Raw genomic sequence first — 21052 nt, 5'->3', positions numbered from 1 at the left:
TTGTGACCTTTTTCTGTCTTGGACATGCATTCATTTGATGTTAATTTTCCTGTTGTGCCTATTGTGATCCAGTTCTTGGAAGAATCTCGCAGGCTCACTATGTTTTCAACTAATGTGAAAAAGAATTCCTGGAGAAGGTGGATTTAATCAATAGTATGCTAGTGAATATCTGAAAGAATACGGTACATGTCCGTGACCACTTCAGGCAGATAGTAAAACTAGTCCATGGACATTTTCTTTTGAAAAACTAATTATCTTGTAATTTGATCTTGTTTTTAATCTATCAACTGATTAATTTCTATCTGGTATTGTTTAATTTAGAGGACGTTCCTCGCTTCTAGGTAAATTATTTTTGATCTCAATTTAGTCCTAATTTAATTAATTCATTTTTAATTTTTCATAGTTAATTTGATTTTACCTTAAGAAGGTGCACCATAGGTTTTAAGAGGTTTTGTATCAATCCACTGTAATTTTCATTCAAGACAGTAATTAATTAAACTGTTTAGATTTTATGAGAAATTATGTGTGTTTTTCTTTCAAGATTTCTGTTTATTTCCAATTGTGCAAAAACCTTTTGGATCGATCCGAGTTACCTCTGGTTTATGTCTAGTTAATTCACCAATTTGGTGAGTATTTTCTACTTATTTTTAAATTATATTCCAAGGGTATTAGCTACTTTGTTTGTGTGTTTAGTTATACCATAAATCATTGGTACGGCTGGTATAAGGAATAAATTAATATGTCAAACAATCCAGTTCTGTGAGAAAACTTCTGTATCCACAACATGACTTCTCAGGCCATGTTTGAACCCCTATTACAATATCTACTAAATTACTTAATTCTATTCCTTTCTTTACAATACTTCTACAAGTTTATGTCATCCTTACTTGACTTATATGTACTAACTTACACATATCATTGCAGTTCAAATTTAGGCCATCTCCTTCCCACCAATCAGGGTCTACACACCTCCCTCCCAGTGCCATATATATCCACTCCAGTCTCAGTATTCCTCCTCCCTTTAACTTCTCTGGCGCTGTCACTACCATAGCCCTCGCATCCCCTCCTTGCTTTACGTTAGTGGTACCAATGTGGAAAATTATCACATTTTCCTTACCTTCCTCCTTTCTTTCTACTTTCCTCCACATCTGCCTTAACCTAATTCTTGGATAACACTCTATCCTAGGACCCTTTCCTCCACACACTTTCCCCATATGACAAATAACTTTGATTTTTTTTTGCTATGTGCTTTACGTTGCACCTACACAGATAGGTCTTATGGCAGCGATGGGACAGGAAAGGCCTAGAAATGGGAAAGAAGCGGCCGTGGCCTTAATTAAGGTACAGCCCCAGCATTTGCCTGGTGTGAAAATGGGAAACCACGGAAAACCATTTTCAGGGCTGCCGACAGCGGGGTTCGAACCTACTATCTCCCGAATACTGGCCGCACTTAAGCGACTGCAGCTATCGAGCTCGGTTTGTTATTAACTAAGACCAAAACTGACTGTAATTATAATTCAAGTAATGAGCTCAACAACTGCAAGGAGTACCTTGTCTCACCACCATGTTTGTTTGAGGTGAATGGTGTGAAAAGGATGCGAGTTCAAGCATTATTTTCAAGGATAACAAGACAAATCATTTAAGAGAAGTGAAAAGGCTTAAACAATGTCAGGGAAATATGGTGAATTTGTGAGGCCTTCTGTGCATAAAAAAAGCCACTTCCCTTTTTAATCCTAAACGAAGTTTTGCATGAGGTGATCAGCAATGATTTCAAAATATTCATATTTTATCTGTCTGAATTGCTGGCTGAGGAAAGCAGTTTGTTTCTTGCTTGTACGCGATCTAATGGCATATAATGTGTTTAATATCCAGACGTAAACAAAAATGAAGTAGTCATTTCATACAGAATAAAACACAAAACATTATGCTCCATCTCTACAATATTCCTTATTCAGAAAAGTGAACAAAAATACGAAGGGCGATCAAATACAAATGGGAATTTTGTTCCTGAACATCAACAGTTGGTAGTAGGACTGGTCACGCATTTCTGCTATGCTTACACGGGACTGTTGGGATTGGGGAGAGCGTACTGTTAGATATTTCTTGCCGTTTCGTCAGTAACGCTCACAATGTCGGAGCAACAGGTGCACCCCTCCACTGCGCAACGAATATTTATAAAATAATTATAAAATTATAAAATTTCTCGCTTGTGAAGGAGTTACAGCAGCGGAAATTTGCCAGAGATCAACTGCACAGTTCGGTGATCAAACATTGTCAAGGATACGTGTGTTTGCCTGGCATAAAATGGTCAAGGAAGGAAGAGAAAGTGTGGAAAATCAGCAACACGATCACCATCCTCGGACCAGCATTACACACGGAATAGTTTGTGCGGTTTAAGGCATTATTGCTGATTGAATTTTTGCATGACTGATGCACAATCAATGCTGCTTACTACTGCAAGCTGTTGAACAAGGCGAGGGTTGCATATCGCTGTAAATGACGAGACCAACCAATTCGACAGGTCATCCTCCTCTGCGACAATACGCGGCCCATTACTGCACCTCTACCTGTCTCCAAGCTACAGAAAATACACTGGACTACACTTGATCATCCTCCTTACAGCCCGGACTTATCGCCCTGCAATTTCCATTTGTTCGGAGCACTTAAAGAAGCTCTAGGTGGGCAACGATTCGAAGATGGCAGAGTGTGGAAGACTTTGTGCGCAACTGGCTGGTCACACAATCCTGTTCTTTTTACGATGAGGGCATCAAAAAACTGCCCATACGCTGGTACAAATGCATTTCCAAAACAGTAAACTATGTGGAAAAATAAATTGTCATTGCCTAGTGTTTTTCAATAAATGAATTGAAATAAAAAATAAAATCTTGTTCATGTTTGATCGCACTCGTATGGAATTACATGCTGCGATGACAGGAAATGGAGAGTAATATTTTACTCTTCCTATAACTAGCAAATGGACTAGGGGTTATGATATCAGTGTTATTTGTACGTGCTTTCTTACTTTTTCATGAACGGACCAACAATAATAATAGCAACAACAAGTATGTTATTGGTTTTATATCCCACTAACTCGTTTTATCGTTATTTGAGACGGGGAGCTGCGAGAATTTTGTCCCGTATTTAGGAAGGTAGGAAAATGCAGAATAACAAAGAATGATGTTCAACCAATAGGAGAAATTGGTAAAGAGACACTTAAAAATATACGAGAAAAGCTGGTAAAAGATAAGGTTACAGTGACACATGTGAAGAGAACAGAGTGGTTATGGAATGAGACTGAATTACGACAGGGAAATGTGGTGTCACCACTGTTATGGACAAAATTGTGAAGGAGACAAAAATAAAATAACGTACAGCATGTACTGACAGACAAGAAGTATGATAAGAAAGACAAGAAAGGACAGAGTGAGCATGAGGATGGAAGAGGTAGGGATGATTGAGACCCAGATGAAGGTGGTTGAAGCGATCAAGAACAGTACAGTTACAAGAAACCTGTACTGGAACACAGTTAAGGACGAATAGAGGAAGATAGAAAGGTGCCACAAACAACCCAACCAGGCAGGAAATGGATGATGATGATGTACGGACACAAGGCTGGCAACTTCCAATGCCACAAGACTGAGCAGAGGTACCATGTGAGCCACTGAAAACTACGGGGCTGGGTCAGTACGACAGGTCAAAACTTTGTATTCTTAGGGCATAATTCCATGTGATATGGCTTCAAACACTCAACAAAGCATTAGTATCACAATTTGTCATAGTAATTCAAAGCTCCTGAGGATGTATCAGCTGTTCAATGATACTTACCGATTAAATATTTGATTACCCCTCTCCTTATGAAATCATCAATATTGTTTCACTCTATGCCCACTGAGCTTTAACTTGGAATCCGCCTGCAAAATAAAATGCAATATGTACTAACAGACATACATTACTTCTTAGCTTATACAGGGTTGCCCACTTTAAACTTTCACCGCAAATATAACTGGAACAACAAGAGATATTGAAAAATGACTTTCACAAGTATTAAGGCAGGGAAGGGACTAGTTAAAGTAAAGTCAAAAACGTAAGAAAATATGATTTTCAACATAAAATTCAGTTTTTTAATGGATACCCTGTATTATTTCTTGCACAATTGTTAACATGAAAAATCACATAAAGAATGGCATTTGTTTCATCGCAATAGGTCAATTACATCCCGATGTACTGCAACGTGAAGTTGACGCTTGAGATGAAAAAAAAATGTGTAGCAGCTGCACATCCCGAGATTCAAGCACAAACCTCACGTTCCTCTTGACGTAGTACGATGCGACAAACACCTAAACATCCTGGTGTTCACAACTATTTAGGTCAAACATCACAATGAAAGTGATTCTTCAACACCATGGAATAGTGAAATGAAGCTCTATCACCCATTTCTCAGGTAAAGAGATACTTCCTGTAATACCAAGTTGGTTGGTGGACATTTGATAACCTCACACTAGGGTTGCCAACCGTCCCAATCTTAGTGGGAAATCCAGTTTATTTGCACTTATTTCCCATTTTTCGCCTTCCATTGCAGCAGGAAAGTTTTCCCTGACATTATCCACTGAACAGTTTGAAAATAATCTACAAGAGCCACTGCCTTACAATTCTTTTAGGACAAAAACTCTGACTGGCTACAGTACAGAAAAATGACTAACAAATGCTCTTCCCTTATGCACTAAACTAGAAGCGCCTAACGCATGATGTACCGGAAGTATTACATTTAACTATTCTCATGTTTAGACCCGTATTGAAATTTGCTATAATTTGCATACAAATTTTTATTTTTTATTTTTCTATTCCACCTATTCAATACAATTGATTTTGTGTTAGAAATTCATATTACTACAACACTACATTAAAAGGGACATGTTTCGCTTGATTTCGAGCATCCTCAGCCTTTGTAACTTATCTCAAGGTTAAGAACTGTCATTGTTAATTTGCTTGTAACTAATCTGTATTTAATTATGATTCTAAACACTAAGTGGAAAAATACGTGAACATAGGCATTTGTAAATTTAAAATAACAGTGCAAAAATTGGGATATACATTGATTCTAATAACACTGACGTCCAAAACACAGTAATATCTTCACAATAATGAGATTTGGCTAAAATTCTGAAGTTCCTTGTTTTTTAAAAACAATTGTTAGTTAACTCATTGTATTAAAATTTGAGTAATAAATTCTGTTAAAACTCAATAGTGTCTAAAGCTTAAAGTCTTAAATGCATGTCAAAAAGGTTGGGAATATTCTGCATCATGTATTGGTAATTCTGTAATTTATTAGCTGTAAACAGTAAAATGCAACTTATTGGTAGTTTCCTCATTTGATGAACAGATTTTACATTGGAAGCAGTTCGTTTTTATGAGGACATCAATCTGAGAATCTTGAGATGTTGATATGTTTTCCTTTTTCACAATATTTAAATGATGGTGCATCCCTTTGACTGCTACTACAATGCCTCGCGGTGACTGCTTGCTTTCGTGTTTCTATCTCCAGTGGATATTTGTTCATTTGACCCTGCAGAAGGTATCCAGAATAAAATTCTGCATTTCACATAACAGTCTGACAAGACAGCACATAATGTCTGAAATAAGGAAGTGTAAAGAAACTTATGCGGCTGAGACCTGCACAAGGACAAGGAGGGAGAAGTACGATAGAAAGGACAAGTATTGAGAAGAAGGTCGGAATGGAAAACCTAAAAGAGATGATGGAGATGAAGTTCAAGGAGTGGATAAGGGGAATAAATAAAGCTAATTGTAATAATGCCACATTGAAGCCGTAGTCACATTCTGCCAATTAAGCGGGATCCCTCTTTTAACATACTTCTTACTCTGGAGTTTGTATTTATTCACTTAAATAATATTTTTTCGTTAACCCTTAATAAGGTGTTTCATTTCATAGCTGTGACAATCTGGCATACTGGGTTTCCAGCATCACTTTTGCTTTTTAACAGGTTGAGTGCCAAGGCATGTCCCTGTGTGGGGTCGTTCGTTTGAGAACCGTGTGTGTTTCGAAGCTGTATAAAGCCTTCTCCTGCCATCTGTTGGCCATCTATTTAAGTACGTGCACAGTGTATTTTCATTCGCGACACTATATGGGTACGTCAGCGCACCGATTGTTTATGTAAGTGTGCACTGCTGCGAGTTATTTTGTTTTGTTTTGTTTTTTTCAAAATGGCGCCCGGTAATGACGACGTTGTGTTTTATTCTCCGAGTAAATTAACCGTAAAATGTGACGAAAAGTGCGGAAAATGTCGAAAATTAGTGAAAAATGGAATGTTGTGTGATTCATGTGATCGATGGTGGCATTATAAGTGCGGAAATTGCCCTAGAGACGTAAAAACTAATGAAAATGTTGACTGGATTTGCGAGCAGTGTGTTCGGAATGTTGTTGTTGGGGACGGCCTTAAAGAAGCACCGAAAACAGTCGATGAGGAATATAAAAGTGCATTAGAAATTATAAACATTCTAAAAAAGGACAATGAGACTCTTAAAGTTGAAAATCAAGAATTAAAAGAAAGACTGCGATCCCTAGAATTTGGGACTGACCATTCTTCGAGTGATATACAGGTACAAGTAACAAACTTGAGCACGTGGTGTCAAGTAGTTCGTGGATGGCCGGCTAAGAAGAAATCTACAACTGAATTTCCGGAAATAAACATCAGAAATAGATTTTCTGCCCTAAATAATTTAATTCTGGAAGAAAGTGATCGCGCACGTGAAACCAAATCATCGCGATCCGTTGCCGTGCCGAGTTTAAAATTTAGGCCTAGAATTCAGATTCAAGACCCAGTTAGGCCTAAATCAGCGAAGGTAGCTGTGTTTGGTGATAGCCACGGAAGGGGAATTGCGGGAGTGATTAACGACGAGAATATAGCAGCAACCGGAGAAATATATCCAGGAGCTTCTATCAGCAGTGTTGTGGAAAACGTAGAAGCAGCAACTAGGAACTTCGGGAGCGGCGATGCAGTGCTTATCATCGGTGGGACGAACGACGTAGCTCGCGACGACGCCAAGAATGTAAGATCACAACTTAAACATACACTAGGGAAGCTGACCCACACTAACGTTTTTGTAGTGAACGTGCCCCACAGGCATGATTTGAGTAGAGACTCGTGTGTGAACATTGAAGTGGACAAGGTCAATACAGATATTGTTAAAATCTGTAAACATTTTCGGAATACTCAGGTTATTGAATGCAGCAGTTTTGAGAGATACTGTTATACAAAACATGGCCTCCATCTAAACAATTCAGGTAAACGAAAGATAGCAAATATTGTTCTAGATTTTATTAATCTTAAGATATGTACTGTAAAACAGGCAACTAGCTTGAGTTATAATACTGTACTTCAAGCTGGCTCAGTCAACTAGCAAATGAAACTCAGGAAAGTAAGGAATTTCAAGTTACCCAATTGCAACAGTCAAGTTTTAGGGAGGAAGGGGGTCTGAGATTGCTCTTGGTAAACTGTCAGAGTGTAGTAAATAAACAATTAAAATTCGGTACATTGATGGAATCTTATGAGACTGATGTGGTGATAGGAGTGGAATCGTGGTTGAGAGAAGGGGTGGATAATAGAGAAGTATTTCCAGAAGGGTACTCAGTCTACCGTAGAGACCGAGGAGATAAAAAGGGTGGGGGGGGTGTTTATTCTGGTGAAGGAAACTTACTGTTCACATGAATGGTTTACCGATGAAAGGGATGAAATATTAGGGATAAAATTAGTTTGTGATAATATGAAGGAGGTGGGAATTATAAGAACATACAGGCCTGGAAGAGAGGAAAGAGACATGGAAATCTTTGAAAAAATAATTGATTATACTCGTAAAAACAATAATAATGATATGGTAATAATTGGGGGAGATCTAAATTTGCCTGAAGTTGAATGAATGGAGCTGCAAGTGAAGCCCATGAACAGAAACTGGCAAATTAGTTAATTTGGGAGGGAGGATTTACACAAGTAGTACAAGATCCGACTCGTCTCAATAACTTACTAGATGTATTCTTGGTTAAACCATGGGAAATTGTTGATAAAACTGAGGTAATTGAAGGAATAGGAGACCATAAGGCTGTAATAATGGATGTAAGACTCGTACCAAAAAGGCTTAATAAGAGAGTTACACACGACAAAAAATTGTACAGAAAAACTAAAGTTGATGAATCTGGGACTTACCTCAAATCACAATTCAGTTGTTGGATAAGTGAAGGGAGTAACGTGGATACACTTTGGGCTAAATTTAAAGGAATTATTTGGGAAGGAGAGAAGAGATTTGTACCTATTAAGAAGGGTAAAATGACCTCAGACCCTGTTTATTATACAAGGGAAATAAGAAAATTAAAAAGAAAATGTAGAATAGTAAACAGGAAAATCAAAGAGGGTAGGGAGAGTAGAGAAACTAGAAAACAGCTAATGAGGGAACTGAATAGAGTGAAAAAGGAAGCAAAATAGAATTATATGAATGGCATACTTCAAGAGGGTAATGACCACAACGGGAAATGGAAAAAGCTTTATTCATATATCAGGAATCAAAAAGGAAAAGGAGTCCAAATTCCTACAATGGTGGGAGAAGGGGGTGAACACTATTTAACAGATACTGAGAAAGCAAACCTATTTAGTACGGAGTTTAGAGATTCAGTAGATGATTGTCAAGAGTTGGAAACCGAAACAGAAGATAGAGAGGGAGAGAGACAGAAGGAAACAAGAAGCTTCTCATTCACAAACGAAGATATTTTCAGAGAAATCCAACTGCTTCAGCAAGGAAAAGCACCAGGAAGTGATCAAATTACTGGGGAGGTATTAAAGACAAATGGGGTGGTACATAGTGCCTTATTTAAAATTTCTCTTTGACTATGTCATAAATAATAGTGTAATACCAAAAGGAATGGAAGGAATCTATAATAATACCAATTTATAAAGGAAAGGGTGATAAAAGGAAACCAGAGAACTACAGACCAATCAGCCTGACCAGTATAGTTTGTAAAATTCTGGAGAGTTTAATATCGAAGTACATCAGAGGGATATGTGATGATAAAAATTGGTTCATGAGGAGCCAGTATGGATTTAGAAAGAAATTTTCTTGTGAGGCACAACTCGTGGGATTTCAGCAGGACATATCAGATCAGTTGGATTCAGGAGGCCAGTTAGATTGCATAGCCATAGATCTTTCCAAAGCCTTTGATAGAGTGGAACATGGAATATTATTAAAGAAATTGGAGGGAATAGGATCGGACGTAAGGGTTACACGTTGGATAAAAGCATTTCTAAATTCAAGGGTTCAGAAAGTCAAAGTAGGAAATAATGTATCTCAGGAAGAGAAAGTTTGGAAGGGAATTGCACAGGGTAGTATAATCGGTCCGTTACTTTTCTTAATATACGCAAATGACTTAGGGAACAATATAACATCAAAAATAAGATTGTATGCAGATGACATAATTGTTTATAGGGAAATAAACAACATTGACGATTGTTCAGAATTACAAAGGGACCTTGAAAGTATCCAACAATGGGTTGAAGAAAATAATATGAAGGTTAATGGAGGCAAATCAACTGTTACAACTTTTACAAACAGGAGCTTTAAAACTGAATTTGAATATACTTTGGTTGAGGTAGTTATCCCAAAAGATGGCAAGTGCAAATACTTAGGTGTGAGATTTGAAAGTAATTTGCACTGGAACGGTCATATTGATGACATTGTTGGGAAAGCATACAGATCATTACATGTCATAATGAGGCTACTTAAAGGATGCAACAAAGAATTAAAAGAAAAAAGTTACTTGAGTATGGTTCGTCCATTATTGGAATATGCAAACAGTGTTTGGGATCCTCACCAAGAATACCTAATAAAAGAAATAGATAGTGTGCAGAGGAAAGCAGCAAGATTTGTAACAGGGAATTTCAGAAGAAAGATTAGTGTATCAGAAATGTTAGAGGAACTTGGGTGGGAAACTCTAAGTAAGATAAGGGAGAAAACTAGACTTACAGGATTATATAGAGCCTATACAAGAGAAGAAGCATGGGGAGATATCCGTGAGAGGCTTCAGTTGGATAATAATTATATCGGCAGGACTGACCACAAATATAAAATTAGAAGGAATTTTAGCAGAAGCGATTGGGGTAAATTTTCATTCATTGGGAAGGGTGTGAAGGAGTGGAACAGTTTACCAGGTGTAGTGTTTGATCCTTTTCCAAAATCTGTACAGATATTCAAGAAGAGAATAAACAGCAACAGAGAAAATAAATGAAGTTTTAGAGGGCATTCGACCAGTGCAGATTACTGTAAATAAAATAGATGTGTGTGAATAAATTAATTCCATCCCCTGGTCTAAGGAGTTTGGACAGCCAAGTAGGGGACTGCCTGTAGGGGTGAAGTACAGTGGTGACTTCGAGGGCCCTGGGACCGCTACGGTAGCTGTGAACGCCCTTCAGGAACTCTGAAAAGTGGTGGCAAAAGGGGCTCTGGTTAAGACACAGCAGGTTGTTATGCTACTTAGGATCCAGAACGGGTAAAAAAAAAAGTAAATAAGTAAATAAATGCAATGTAAATATTAATCTTATACCAGTTGTATAGTTCATTTGAAGTAATTCCACATACTGTATATCAGTTGACTATATTTGTAAGTGGTACAGGAGATATTATAAGTAGAATTTTGTAAACAATATAAATTTATTAAAGATGAGCTGTGTGTATAATAGAAAACATTGTTAGCATAAATTGTATAATATTGTATTATAGGAAAATTTTCTTCTCTTGTTAATTTAATATTTAGTGCTTGACAATAATGTTTTTTAGTGTACCATTTGCCACCGAGGTAGACACCTCATTTGCAAATAAAGAGATTTTGATTTGATTTTGACTTAATTCTAGTACATTCCGAGAACTTTTCAAACCACCTACGTATGGTTATGGTAGTTATGGTTTAATAGGAGTATACTTGTGACCACGTGTTATGACATGCTTGTAAGCAGTCAATTGTTTTAAGGTTGCATTTTCCGTGTGGCTTAGTGATATGCATTTGTTAAAAATGGCGGTTTGCTAATGTGTGTATTTTGCTTGCGACAGCAGTTGATTAGGTTATGTGTATGTTTATGTGAAGTTAAGGTGAAATAAATAAGTGTACCAACTGACAGCATTTTGTGTGGATCTTTGTGGATACATCAAGGGATGACAAATGATTCTAAAGCCTCACCTTATGATATTTATTGCTTATTCATTACAGATGAAGTAATTAATGTAATGAGCCGGGAAACTAACCGTAATGCTCAGCAAGTTTTGATGTCTAAGCATTTAAGTAGGTCAAGCCGGCTAACGAATGCATCATCACAACACTGACAAAATGAGGAAATTCCTCAGTTTAAGCTTGTGGATGGGTCTTGCACAACTGCCATGTTTTGCCTATTATTGGAGCGATAGGACAATTGCTCGAAGTGTTATGAAAAGAAATAGGTTCCAGTCACTGTTGAGATTCTGGTAGGCAGACTGCATTAAATACAGCCCATTGTAAACTCGATTGAAAATATATTTCAGGAAGTGAAGACTCCAGGCCGTAATATTGTCATAGATGAATCTATGGCTCCCTGGCGAGGAATATTATCGTTCAAGAGGCCCACAAAGGCCCACAAATACGGCAATAAGTTGTTCACGCTATGGGATAATTCTGGTTACACATATAGAATTACTTATGCCAGAAAATGAACAGTTCCTACTGATAATAATCTGTCTATGACATCAGAAGTTGTACTCCAACTGATGGAATGACCAGGGACAATTTTTATGCACGAACAATTACTACACTTCACTAGAGCTAGCAAACAAACTTCTTGACCACAAGACACATCTTGCCAGGACATTGCGAAAAAATAGAAAAAAGCTTCCCGAAATAATTGACTGCAGCGAAACTGAATTCAATGAAAAGTGATGATGATGATGATTGTTGTCAAAAGGGGCCTAACATCTAGGTCATTGGCCCCTAATGGTATGAAATGAGACTGAATGAAACGACAAATTAAAAGCCCAAAAATATCCACTGACCACAATTCAAAATGTGAGGACGAAGAATGAATAGATATGAATTTAAAACGATCAGTGGAACCGATCCACAGTGCCTCACATGCACAGAAGCTGGCATAGAACAATAGTATTACTGAATTGATGATACTTGTAGTCGAAAGGGGTCAAAAATCCAAGTCAGCGGCCCCCTCACTATGGTACTTATCGCTAGGAAAGCAAACCCATTGTATTTGTCATGTTGTGGTACTAATCAAGAGTAGCGTAGACTCGCGGTATTCCACACATTATGGCACTACTAACAGGTAATAAAATTCGCACATATAATTCAAACCTACGCTGTGTCGCACAGTGTGGCGCCATTTACAGGCAGCGCAAACCTATGGTGTTCATCACATAAGGGTACTAACCACAGGGACTCATACTATCCAATGGTGTTCCTCATATAGGGGGTACTAATCATAGACAAGCCAGAACCATGGGTTCCCTCATCCCATGGTGTCGCTCATGTAGTGCTACTAATTACAGGTACTGTAAAAGCCGTCGTGCTCTCGTTTGCTACTAATCACAAACCTATTTGGTACCCAACATAGTGGTACTACGTGCAAGTAAAAGCAAGCCATGGTGTTCCCTGCGTGGTGGTACTTATCACAAGTAGTTTCATGGTCCTAATTTGATCATCCCTTGGTCGCCCCTTTTAGTCGCCTCTTACGACAGGCAAGGGATACCGTGAGTCAAAAATGGAAGCTGACGTACAATTAAGGTAGGTGAAATACCATCTTACCGCCTACTATTCCCCTCTTAATTATTACAGGGTCAGATAAAGCTTCACCTACTCTAATTCTCTGAGTTCTACTGGGTGGTACAGCTGCCCCTATTCACGCAGTTTTATGCAACCCGCAGATTATAGTCGAACCTAAAAATATTGACCTTGACTACTCACTACAATGTCTGCTCTTACAACGCTTTCCATAATTCGTTTATTCATGTCAAGCATATCAGCATTAATGATAAAATACCGATTGATGGTAAAGAATCGTGAAAATTATGTGTCGCAGAAACGTCCTGTACAGAGAATATTATTGGTGAATGACTAGAAGTAGCAGCAACACAACAGCGCTAAACAGCAACCCGTGATAGCCGAGCTTGCTAAAAGTTAGAGGAGAGTACCGGTGTTCGTTAGTAGGCGGTTCGAGTCCTGTATACGACGAATATTTTTATTGCGTTGTTGATGTTCGTGAGAGTCGTGTTGTTGACGGCAAATCTAAATCATGATCAGTTCTCATATTGCAGGTACTCAGCTATGTTTGTTTTTTAAGGAGCTCTTAAAAGAGCTATTTGCAATAAAGTGAGATTGTACCGACAGCGGTGCGATGGGTTTATGCATGGCCATTCGATTAATGAAGCAAATGTTCAAAATGACCACCTGCTTCGTTAATGCACATCTGAGCACGGTGGAGGAGAGACATTCTTGCTTGCTGCAACATATGTGGTGGAATCTGCCTGCAGGCTTCCGTGATGAGCCGCCGTAAATGATTCGGGCTCTCAGGCTCCTGCTCATAGACTCTTTCCTTTAAATAACCCCAGAGGAAAAAGTCGAGTGGAGTAAGGTCAGGTGATCTAGCCGGCCATGTGACCGGACCCCCTCGTCCAATCCATCGTCCAGATATGTCCTATGCAAGTGGTTCCGTACTGCCAACGACCAGTGTGGGGGAGCTTCATCCTGCTGGAACCACATCCGTAACCGTGTCATAAGGGGCACATCCTCCAATAAGAGTGGGAGGTACTCACGAAGAAACTCTAGATAGCGTCGTCCCGTGAGGTTTCCTTCAAAGAAATATGGTCTAATTATCTTGTCAGCTAGTATCCCGCACCACACGTTGACGCCCCATTGTACCTGAAATAGAGCTCCCCTGATCCAGTGAGGATTTTCAACGCTCCAGTAATGGAAGTTGTGACGATTAACAGTTCCGTTGTTGTGAAATCTGGATTCATCACTAAAGAGAATGTCCATTAAGAAATTCGCATCAGCTTCAACTCTTTGTAATATCCATTGCGAAAATTCTATCCGTTTTGCAAAGTCATCTCCGTGAAGTTCCTGGTGCAGCTGCTGATGGAAAGGGTGGAATTTATGGCGGTGCAATATTCGCAGTACAGATACATGACTGATGTTCAGTTCATTTCCTATGGCCCGTGAGCTTGTGTGCGGGTTGTATGCAATTGCATTTTGAATAGCTTCGTCGTTATTTCCAGACGTCACTGGAGCATCCCGAACGGGGGCTAATGTATGAAATGACCCCGTTGCACGCAACCGTCTTTCAACACGTCGAAATGTATCTGCAGTTGGCAGCCTTCGTCCAGGAAATCGTTCTTGATACAAGCGTCTGGCTTCCCGTGCATTTTGCCTTGCTTCTCCATAAAGTAGTACCATATTCACATAATCATCCCGTGAATACATAATGTTTGCTTTCGTGCTAACCGTACAGTACGTGCTCACACGTTGCTGCTAGAATTACGATATGCTGTTTCATGTGCCCTACGTATGAAGTGTAGACCGCTGTTAGTTGGTCTTCGAGTCGAACGTGCGCAGTTGCTTGGTTGAATGGGTGGGTCAGAATGTTGACAACACGTGCGCTGCGCTTCATTCCCTGTAGTCGTTTGCCATATGGAAGTCGCATGTTATTATTCCTTTCGTATGTATGCTTTCTTTGTAAAGGTGGCAAATTACTTTTGAGACTTAAGAACGTTAAATATTTATTACGAATGGCCTTACAAGTTTAATATAAAAATAAAATTGAAAAGCTCGTAACTAGATTCGAACTCTAAATGCCTGCTAACATATCGTATGCGCGCTGCGATTGGTGCCATGTAGCCACTGCAGGCTACAAAGAATTGGTCTCGTAGCTCTGTACTAATGGAATTACCTAGGCTATCGCTTCGATACTGATCGTTGATGTTAAAAGTTCTGAACTCGAATGTGCAAACACCACAGTGAACTAAAGTATCACGTCTCTCTTACGCCCAGATAGTTGCAACCATTTTCTACGCGTTACTTGGTTGAATGAGTCCAGCGTTATGTTTCAGGTGGTATTCACAATCGGTGCGTATGTGGCGATATTTGTGATACCTGTTTATTATAACTTCCGTAGAAGAATATCGGAGACTTCAGAAAGGTCTTCGTAAACAATGCCTAGGCGAATACGAAATGACATTAAAAAATGCATGACTCAAGAATGGTTGGAACCCTTCCTGCTTCAAGTAACCTATCGAGGTACGTCTTCCATACGTAATTCCGCGCAGCTATTTGCAACGTACAAGCGCCATCCTTGTAACTCTGTATTCATGAGGAGAGCGGAAGTTCCCGCTTCGACAAGTTACTGATGAGTTACAGCCTTATGGTCCCGTTTTATGCCTTTTTTGATCGCTCTAACGGTAGTAATTACATGGCGTAAGCTATCACATCTGCTGTACAGCATTTGCGTGCCACAGATTATAAACTACAGTGCAAAACACGTTTCTATCAATTTCGATGTGATGAGACTGTACAAAATGGTGGTGCATTGACATGTCTGTAATTGGTCTTACCCTATCACGTTTTCTATGATACCACGACCACCCTTTCTATCAAAATAAAATGGCCTCTTGGACCAATCAGGTGCGCAATTCTCTACCGAAAGCTATAGGCGTGTTTATGGTTTGTACAGTATAGTAACATTTCGTAAAAATTAGTAGAGTAATGGACACCGCTCTACATAAAATGGTACAGTGTTTTTGAGATGGACCTCACTTACTGCCTCTTGTACCATTTTTCCATTGTGCAGAGAAATCTACATCGGGTTAACTGCACATAACATTGCTGTAAGGTGTTGCGCAAGATGGGACTAAGAGGCATTTACGTCCCAGCTGGTTGCATATATTCGGGGAAAAATAGGGGCAGCTGTACCACACGGTATTTACTAGAAACATATCCACACATTCAGTCACTCTTTTGTCAAGCCTGATTGCATTCATTTTTGCCAGTAGTCTCATATGATCCACCCTATCAAATGCTTTAGGCAGGTCAATCATGATACAGTCCACTTCACCTCCTGAATCCAAGATATCTGCTATATCTTGCTGGAATCCTACAAGTTGAGCTTCAGCAGAATAACCTTTCCTAAACCCAAACTGCCTTCTATCGATCCACTTATTAATTTCACAAACATGTCTAATATAATCAGAAAGAATGCCTTCCCAAAGCTTACATACAATGCATGTCAACTTACTGGCCTGTAATTTTCAGCTTTATGTCTATCACCCTTTCCTTTATACATAGGGGCTACTATAGCAACTCTCCATTCATCTGGTATAGCTCCTCCGACCAGACAATAATCAAATAAGTACTTCAGATATGTTACTATTTCCCATCCCATTGTCTTTAGTGTATCCCCAGAAATCTTATCAATTCCAGCCGCTTTTCTAGTTTTCAACTTTTGTATCTTATTGTAAACTAGCTGATGTACCCATGCTTCGCTATGGGATTCTCAGAAAGACTGACTTTGTGGTTTTCCTAACTGAAATCAACATAGGTCATTACAAAAACGTAAGTATGAATGTAGCGATTAAAAGCAGTGCTATCATATAAAATACTCGATCAAATGGAAAGCCGCACGTTTTATCACTTTTAACGAACAGTGCTGCGGTTAGATTGTGGTGCCAATCTAATAGTCCAAAGTTCCAGAGCTGGGAAGACCAGGCCGCAGATTGCCATGAACACTCATCTGTCATTATTCCGCTAAATATGCACACTGTTCATTCCAATCAGTATCTCAGAGTAGGGATTGAATAGCCCGAATGCTATGATGATCCAGTGTGTTACGTACCAGTAGTATCAGAAAATTTATAAACCAGGCGAATGGCATGCTAAAGAAGAAAGTTATCTAACTCACCAGCTACTTCCCATCAATATTCAGGCAGGCTGTTACACTCTGTCCGACTGGGCGAGTTGGCCGTGCGCGTAGAGGCGCGCGGCTGTGAGCTTGCATCCGGGAGATAGTAGGTTCGAATCCCACTATCGGCAGCCCTGAAAATGGTTTTCCGTGGTTTACCATTTTCACACCAGGCAAATGCTGGGGCTGTACCTTAATTAAGGCCACGGCCGCTTCCTTCCAACTCCTAGTCCTTTCCTATCCCATCGTCGCCATAAGACCTATCTGTGTCGGTGCGACGTAAAGCCCCTAGCAAAAAAAAAAAGTGTTATGAGCTTTCTATATTGTAGGCCTACACATTTAGTTTTGTTTCGACTCTGTGATTTGTAAAATATTTAATACCGTAAACTGTAGTTTCTTATTCTCCGACTTTACATACCGATTTTCATTAAATACTGATTACCCATTTTCTCGTTACTCGGCGCTGATATGGACTTAGTAACAAAAATTCAAATTCATGAATATCTTTGTGATCATAGCCAGTATGGTAACAATGTACAAGACATGAATAATAGGAAATTTAATACTATATAACCTTAGTTATCTAGCATTCATCGACTACACTTCTAATAAGAAATATTTGAGAAATACATTTTAGGCCTTCCCCTAAACTACCATTTTTTTCAGCGTGAATGCAATTATTGATAGCCTAGATTATAGCGGCTCATCCCCCGACTTCACATACCGATTTTCATTAGACCACTAATAACATAAATAGTTGAGAATTCAATTTTAGGCCTTCCCCTAAACTACCATTTCACTCAGCGTGAGTAAAATGATTTATAGCCTAGATTGTAGAGGCTCATACCCTGACTTCACATACCGATTTTCATTAAATTCTCTTCAACCGTTTTCTCGTGATGCGTGTACATACAGACAGACAGACAGACAGACAGACAGAAATTACGGAAAAGTAAAAAGTGCATTTTCTTGTTACTATGGACATGACCGATACAGAAATACCATTATTTTCAAATTCTGAGCAATGTACAGACAAAACTCTTATTTTATATATATAGATGTCATTATTATCATATGTAAATATTAATACTTCATTAGCCTTAGTCTCCTCCTCTATCTGGAGATTATCCTTGTAACCAACAATCTTTACATTCTGCTGACTGAATACTTCTGCCTTTTGAAGATCCTCACATACACACTCCCCTTGTTCATTAATTATTCCTGGAATGTCCTTCTTGGAACCTGTTTCTGCCTTAAAATACCTATACATACCCTTCCATTTTTCACTAAAATTTGTATGACTGACAATTATGCTTGCCATCATGTTATCCTTAGCTGCCTTCTTTGCTAGATTCAATTTCTTGTAAGTTCCTTCAATTTCTCCTTACCTCCACAGCCATTTCTAACTCTATTTCTTTCCAGTCTGCACCTCCTCCTTAGTCTCTTTATTTCTCTATTATAATAAGGTGGGTCTTTACCATTCCTTACCACCTTACGCCCTGCCCTCGTTAACCGAATATTGCTGAGCTGTTGTTATTTTAGTAACTGGGTATCTACTATAATCGTTACAAGCCCCGAATATGAACTGGTTAAAGACACTTCTTTAGTTATTTACCAGCCACCACTTGCATGGAAATGTCAGTTCCTGCCTCAAGTAGGCAAGGTTAATCTTCTGAATTTCTTCTTACATAATTGCCTTTCCACTGCACAATCAATAGCCACGGAGAAATATGTTAAGTTGATCACTTTAACCCTTACCCCTCGTCTGTTGGGTGAAGCCCAACATTACGATACAGTAGAACCTCGATAATTCAAAATCGGTTAATTCAAAATCCCACGCAATTCGAAGCAGCTCTCGTTCCCGGAAACATGAGATACAGTTTTGCATGTTATTTAAATTGTTTAATTCGAAGTACAATGGGGGTCCCATTACCGAAATTCAGACTTTTAATTTGAAACTGCCTTTACATTTTAAAACAACTGTATGTTACAGAGTAATTTCAACTCAAAATTTACCCGCGTCATAAAAGAACGTGTGTTCCGGAACGTGGAGGGGTAGCTTTCTGCACTTACACTCACTTCGGTGGGTCTACAGTGCGCTTCATGAGTGCCAAGTTGAATGAAATCGGAATTCTTTTGTATTCAACCTTTTAAGGAATGCCGTAATATCACGCAACAGGCTGTATGCGGGAAAAAAATGTGCGAACACTGGCGATGCCGACAGTTGACGAAAAAGCGTGGCTCATATAATAAATTCGTAGGCACCGAACAATACTGTCATTGCCGATGAAACCGCATTGCTTTATTTTAAAGCGAGCCCAAATGGTCTTATGGTTTTAAAGGAGAAAGTGCCAGCCGGGGAATCGTACAAGGGTCGGGGATGGGGGTCATTGTAGTGCGTTGCAATTGCAATGCACATGGAAGCAAGAAACTTTATCCCCTCGTCATAGAAAAGTTCGATAAGCTACAATGTTTTAAGGGCGTCGGGCACTTTCCATGCCAGTACAAAGAATCTGAAAATGCAAACAGTACACATATCCAAAAAATAATGCATTTGCACAGGGGAACCATCATAATTTATCCTCGTCTTTGAATTGTGTGTTTTTTTCTTTCGTTGCATGAGGTTATGTTCGCCAGTGATTTATCCAAGTGCATTATTTGAACATTGTAAATGCACCTTGTTGGATACATTTCGGAAATAGTTTTTCCATGGCATTGGAAAGGTTTAAACTGTGAATCGAGGTGATTGCATGTATTAATGGGTCCTAGAATACTTTGTGACGCGGCATGTGTTTACATTTCTGAAGTACGAGAGAAGTGCCATGGCGGGAAATCGTACAAAGATAGAGTCATAGGAAAGTTTTATTTTAAGGGCATCGGGTACTTTCTGTGTAAATACATCTAAAATGCATACAGTATAGTAATCCAATTAATAAAGCACTTGCACATGGGAGCCAGCATAGATTTCTCCTCGTCTTTGAATCGTGCTTTTTTTTTTTTTTCTTTCTTCTTTTGTTGCGTGAGGTTATATTTGCCAGTGAGATATGCAAGTGCATTATTTGAATACTGTAAATGCACATTTTTGCATATATTTTGGAAATATTTCTATTTTCATGGCATCTGAAAGGTATAAACTGTGAATCAAGGTTAACTGCATGTAGTAACGGGCCTTAGAATATTTCGTAACGCGGCAAGGGTTGGTTACTTCTGAATTGCGAATTGGCGGTTAATTCGAAATCACGTAATTCGATGTCCGATTTGTTAGTCCCAATGACTTCGAATTAATGAGGTTTTACTGTATTCCCTTTCAGGTCGCATGTCGGGCAAGGCCCATAATGACATTGTATTGCCCACCGCTCATCTGCCATATCTTAGCCGACAAAATACACAATGCTATACTGCACTGCCATCTTTTGATTCAGTGCAGAATTTTGTAAAATCCAGATACTATTTGACAGTCAGTAAAAGAATATATTTTTTAGATGGCAGTGTAGCAGTCAGCTGTCCACTCAAACACTTGAAGGCTCTCCTAGTCATAATGTACTGTTCAATATTCTGTATGTCAGATAACACATAAAACCCCAGTATTTTTGCACTTCTACTCCATCCTTGTACCCTAATGAATGTAGCTAATAGCATTTGACGATGCCTAAAAGCAAACTGGCAATGTACCGTAACTCAAGCTAATGGCTGGCACTAATATAAATCAACAATCAGGCTACAAACCACTGCGAGCTATGAAACCAGAGACTGAATTAGAGTTTTTCAACTGCATTTTACGATAGTAATAATATTAATCAAAATGTAAAATAATATGTTTAAATTGCACACATAGCTTTTATTTACTCCAGTATAACTTGCTGTAAATGTTTATAGCCTAAATACATCATTTAAGAGCAAGTGCTATCTCCAAAATCGTGAAAGATGAATACAGGTCATATAAGATAGCAATTCATATTTAAAATATGAGTGGGAGAGACAACACAGAGAGCTTTAATTAGAGGGGTAATGGATGAAATGAATAAATGACCACCACCTCTACCTTGCATAATACCACATTAATGTACTGCAAAATC

The 21052-nt window shown here is 38.8% G+C and overlaps 1 protein-coding gene across 5 annotated transcripts in view; it reads right to left on the bottom strand.

The window, feature by feature from the left end:
* LOC136863898 (WD repeat-containing protein 89) overlaps nt 1–21052 on the bottom strand; it is a 429002-nt gene that overhangs the window by 94648 nt on the left and 313302 nt on the right. For 4 of the 5 annotated variants that reach the window (XM_067140306.2, XM_067140305.2, XM_067140307.2 and 1 more), the window contains one exon: nt 3826–3911. The exons of the other annotated variant lie outside the window; for it this stretch is intronic. In XM_067140306.2, the coding sequence (XP_066996407.2) occupies nt 3864–3911 (48 nt within the window). In that variant the 3' untranslated portion in view covers nt 3826–3863. The remainder of the gene's footprint in view (nt 1–3825; nt 3912–21052) is intronic. 5 annotated transcript variants of the gene reach the window in all.

The sequence above is a fragment of the Anabrus simplex genome, chromosome 2 (genome assembly GCF_040414725.1).
Source record: "Anabrus simplex isolate iqAnaSimp1 chromosome 2, ASM4041472v1, whole genome shotgun sequence".
Lineage (NCBI taxonomy): Eukaryota > Metazoa > Arthropoda > Insecta > Orthoptera > Tettigoniidae > Anabrus > Anabrus simplex.
This window is presented reverse-complemented; position numbering and strand designations above follow the sequence as displayed.